Source organism: Carlito syrichta, unplaced genomic scaffold (assembly GCF_000164805.1).
Source record: "Carlito syrichta isolate Samal-C Ts95f unplaced genomic scaffold, Tarsius_syrichta-2.0.1 Scaffold311510, whole genome shotgun sequence".
NCBI lineage: Eukaryota > Metazoa > Chordata > Mammalia > Primates > Tarsiidae > Carlito > Carlito syrichta.
The window spans coordinates 76352-81629 of record NW_007255606.1 but is presented as its reverse complement, the minus strand read 5'-3'; the positions used below and the strand labels follow the sequence as shown (position 1 = coordinate 81629).

Genomic DNA, 5278 nt, shown 5'->3' with positions numbered 1-5278 from the left:
TTTTGATTTACTGTAGAGATGAGGTCTCGCCAAGCTGCCCAGGCGGGTCTCGAACCCACGGGCTCAGGCAATCCACTCACCTCAGCCTCCCAAAGCGCGGGATGACAGGCTGAGCCACCAAGCCCGGTTTTAAGTTATTTAGAAAACAAAATGTGGAGTTACAAACAAAAGCTACAACAGCACTAGTATTTAGACTAATACTTATTTTTTTGAAATGTATTAGTCTCTTTGAAGCACGTAGAAAACTAAAAAGTGCAGTTACAAACCATTGTTCCAATACTGCCAGCTTTTATAGTTACCCATGCGTTCACCACTATTGAGATCTTTGTTTTCTCACATAGGCTCAAGTTACTGTCTAGTTGATTCTGTTTTTGGTTCATCTTGCACGATCCCCTTGACTATTTCTTGCAGGGAGAATCAAGTGGTAATATAGTCCCTCAACTTTTATCTATCTGAGAATATCTTAATCTCCTCCTTACTTTTGATGAGGTTTTGCCAGACGTAAGATTCTTGGTTGACAGGTTTGTTTTCTCAGTCTGGCTCGCTGCCTCTGACTCCATTGTTTCTGATAAGAACCCTGCTCATAATCTCATTAAGCATTCCTTGCAGATGTTAGCTTCCCTCTCTCTTCCTGCTTTCAGAATTCTCTTGCCTTCGAAAAATTTGATTATAAGGTAGGTTGATGTGGATCTCTGAGGTAATCCTATTTGGAGATTATGGAGTTTCTGGGATGTTCATATTCACGTCTTTCATTAAACTTGTTAAGATTTTAGCTATTATTTCCTCCATTATATTCTGTGCGCCCCTTGCTCTCTCCCTCGTGTGGAATCCCACAGTGTAGCGGTTCACTTGATGGGGTTCCACAGGTCCCTTAAGTTCCCTTCACTATTTTTTTTCCTGTCGTCCAGGCTGGAGTGCAGTGGCATACTCACAGCCACCCCTGGGAGTTTCGCTGAGCTCAGGCGAAACTTCCACCTCAGCCTTCCAAGGAGTCAGAACTACAGATACATGCTACCACGCCCGGCTAATTTTTGATTTATTGTAGAGATGAGGTCTCGCCAAATTGCCCAGGCGACAAATACTTTTTTTTGAGTCGGAGTCTCACTCTGCTGCCCAGGCTGGAGTGCAGTGGCATGCTCACAGCCACCACAGCGTCTTCCTGCTGGGCTCAGGTGATCCTTCTGCCTCAGCCTTCCAAGCAGCTGGAACTACAGGCACACACCACCATATCTGGCTAATTTTTTGATTTATTGTAGAGACAAGGTCTCACCAAGTTGCCTAGGCTGCCCTTGAACCCCTAAGCTCAGGCAATCGCCTCATTGCAGCCTCCCAAAGTGCTGGCTTTACAGGCTTGAGACATTGCAGCCAGTCAATACTTTATTTTCTACACACCTTCCTGTCATTCTCTGAACACTTTAAGAGTTGTTTTAAGTCTTTGTCTAGTTCATCTGCCATCAACCCTTTCTCAGGAAGTTAACTTTTTCCAAATGGGCCATATCTTCCTCTTTCTTTATATGTCTCCTGATTTTTTTTGTTGAAAACAAGATTCTCTACCTTCCCCAGGGCTTGCTATTTTTTGTTTTCGCATTAAGAAATTTTTTTTTGTCTCTGTGTTAAGAATCAGCCTGAGGTATGAACTTAAGGTCTTCTTGGGTCTTCTCTCAGCCTTCTGGGACAGCAGTCCCTTTGCAGTTTTCCCTGCACATGGAATTGTTTGGAGTGACCTAATGTCCAGTTCCCAGAGGCGAAAATAGAATGAGAGGAGCAACACAAGCCAGGCTTTCCACGCCCTGGAAGTCCTGGGGCAGAGACTTGCCCCACGGCCATCTGCCTGTCTTCGCCTCCGTGATCAGAAGCAATGAGAGCCAGGTCCCCTGAAGTCTGGAGGACAGGGCCTGCTCTGCTCACCCTTGCTCCAACCAGTTGTGTGCAGGCTGCTGCAGGCACTCACATCCCGCTGCGGGTGGGCAGCGGCAACGGTGCTGAGAGCCAAAAGGGCTGGAACAAAGCGGCTCTCTTTCCCAGCCTTCCCCGTAAGTGGCAAGCCTTCAACGGGCCCAAATACAGAAACAGCAACGTCAGACTGGTCCTGCCAGTACAATTATCTTCCAGGTGGGGAGACGGATTCCTAGTGCTTCCTACTCCACCAGCTTCCCAGAAACCTGTGTGTGTTGACCAGCAGGAGGCATTTTATGCCACCTCCTCCATACCCTAAAATGCAATACTCAGAGAAGGGTTGATATACCTGTGTCCCTTCTCACCACTGCACTTAATAACCCACTTGAAGAATGTTTGCTTCCTGTATCTGAGACCCTGAGGTCAGAGACTCCAGAATGATTTTTCTTTTTTTCATCTAAGAGTCTCACTCTGTCATCCAGGCTGAAGTGCAGTGCCACACTCACGGCCATCCCAGCGTCAACCAGTTGCGCACTAGTGATCCTTCCAAGTAGCTGGAACTACAGGTGTGCATTATCACACCAGGCTAATTTTTTTTTTTTTTTTTTTTTGAGTTGGAGTCTCACTCTGTCATCCAGACTGGAGTGCAGTGGCTGCTCCTGGCCACCACAGCCTCGACCTGATGGGCTCCGGCGATCCTTTTGTCTCAGCCTTCCACGTAGCCAGAATTACAGCCATGTGCTACCACACCTGGCTGATTTTTTGATTTATTGTAGAGATGAGGTCTTGCTGCCCAGGTGAGTCTCGAACCCACGGGCTCAGGCAATCCACTCACCTCAGCCTCCCAAAGGCGCGGGATTACAGGCTGAGCCACCGAGCCCGGCGCAGCTTATTTTTTTGGGCATCTCACTCTGTCGTCCAGGCTGGAGTGTAGGACCATGCTCATGGCCACTGCAGCCTTGACCTGCTGGGCTCAGGCAACCCTTCCGTTTCAGCCTTCCAAGTAGCTGGAACTACAGGTGCGTACCACCACGCCGAGCTAATTTTTTGATTTATTGTAGAGACGAGGTTTTACCAAGTTGCTGGGGCTGGTCTTGAACCCCTGGTCTCAGGCAATCCTATCATTTCAGCCTCCAAAAGTCCTGGGATTACAGGTGTGAGCTACCATGCCTGGCTGTAACATAACATTAAGCAAAAAAAGGAAGCTCCAGGAGAGATTATATATGTAGTGGTATAATACTCTTTCTATAAGGTTAAAATCTAAAATTAAAAAATATATAGGCTGGGCTCAGTGGCTCACGCCTATAATTCCAGCACTTTGGGAGGTCGAGGTGAAAGGATTGCCGGAGCCCACGGGTTTGAGAACAGCCTGGGCAACTTGGTGAGACCTCATCTCTACAATAAATAAAAAAAAAAAACAGCCCGGCATGATGGCGCATACCTGTAGTTCCAGCTATGTGGAAGGCTGAGGTGGAAGGATCACCTGAGCCCAGTTGGTTGAAGCTGCAGCGGTCGTGAGCGTGCCACGGCACTCCAGCCAGTGCGACAGAGTGAGACTCCAACTCAAAATAAATTAAAAAATACTAATAAATAAAATAAAATAAAATATTGAAGAAACGCAAACCAATTTGAGTTTTCACTTCTAAAATTTATTATATAAGCTATGCACACAAAATAAAATCCTAATTATAAAAGATGCACGTAGAACAATAAATTATAAGTGTCAACAAAAATGAGCATGTATATGTATACCTCCTGGAATATACACATATTTAAATGTTCTCAGTGACTGGCATTGCTTAAGACAGTATCTACTAATTAAGGTATCCAATTTACTGCATTTTATTTAAACACAATATCCAGATAAATCACCAACAAAAGGCAGTTCAACTATTAACTGCATTACAATCCAGAATCTCTCATTTTAGATTACCATTCTTTATTCCTCTCAAAAGGTTTCCAAAAGAAGCTATTTTTACAAACGAATCATTACAAAGTCTCCCATCGTCTCACCAAAAGAACATGTATGGAGGTGAACAGTCTTAACTTTAAGAAATAAATGTATTTTTGGTATCATTAATACAAAATTTATAATATTTATATTTATATAACTGAATATAAAAGATATCTATAGAACATAACCTAAACACAATTTTAGAAAGATATAAACATTTTTCAAATATAAAAACTTTGTGCTATTAAAAGATGTTTAACAAGGTAGTTATTGATATATTTGTTGTGTACATCATTATAAAAGTAAACTAAAAAAATATTCAACGTCTTTATTAACCCAAATGAGAACTATAATAATGCTCATCTCAAAAACAAATTTTGACACGGAATTTGGTGCAGCCAGAGCTGTGTGTGGGACGCCCCTCCTGCGAATCGTGACTTGTGCTCTGGCTTTGGGAGAATGAACAAGGGACGCTGAAAGCACTTCCTGAGACCGGCACTCAGGGATACTAAGATGACGAAAAGGCTGGCAAAGACGCGATGGCTAAGACAGTTTCTAGTCTCACGCAACAAATTATTTTAGGAAGGATAAAATGAAAGTGCTCAATAAAAGAAATTACATTGCAAATTGCCACCCAATATTTATCAGTTATCTTACCCATGTAATTTGTCTTCTCATGTACATAAATACCAAGAAAAATTAAATACTCTTATTTTACTATTTTAATTTTTTCCTTAAAGATGCAAAATTTCACACTGCTTTAGGTATGCAAATATGACAAAAATGAATTAAATAGCAACTGAATAGAATGAATACCCGATATCAAGACATCATGATCTGGAACAATTGAAGTTTTCTACCTCTTGCTCCATTTTCTAAATAAAAGACAGGAAGACAAAATACTTTCAATATAAAACAACTAAAGAAATACTATTTCATTACTTTTTTTTAAGTAAATGACTTTGAAGAATATTAATATTCATGTACACATCTGACAGCAAAAATCAACACTTAGTTTAGTATTTAATATTGTCACATAAGTGGATTTCATTAATGGGACTTCATTATTTAAAATGAATACCTCTGAAAGGAGTGAGATGCATTCATCTTATGTTAAATTCAAATAGTAATAATCAAGGTACTGGTGTCCTCATAGATTTTAATACTTTACATTTTGAAGGTACCAGTACTATATATATACTACGTAAATACCTTAGCAGGTAGACTAAATACCATATATACAATATACTAGTGGGTATAGAGCAGGCACCATTTTAATATTTTATAGTTATCAGTAATATACGTATGTAGGTACCACCCACCATCTATTTTTAAAAATTAGCACTCTAATACCTATTATAAAACAAGATTTTTTATTTTTATTTTTTGAGTTGGAGTCTTACTCTGTCGCCCAGACTGGAGTGCAGT

General features: G+C 41.4%; 1 protein-coding gene across 1 annotated transcript in view; it reads right to left on the bottom strand.

Moving 5' to 3' along the window:
- Positions 1-3523: 3523 nt before the first annotated feature.
- The window catches only part of ATAD2 (ATPase family, AAA domain containing 2), a 68167-nt gene continuing 66412 nt past the window's right edge, over positions 3524-5278 (bottom strand). Inside the window, exon 26 of the mRNA XM_021717916.1 lies at positions 3524-4725. Within this exon, the coding sequence (XP_021573591.1) occupies positions 4681-4725 (45 nt within the window). The 3' untranslated portion in view covers positions 3524-4680. The remainder of the gene's footprint in view (positions 4726-5278) is intronic.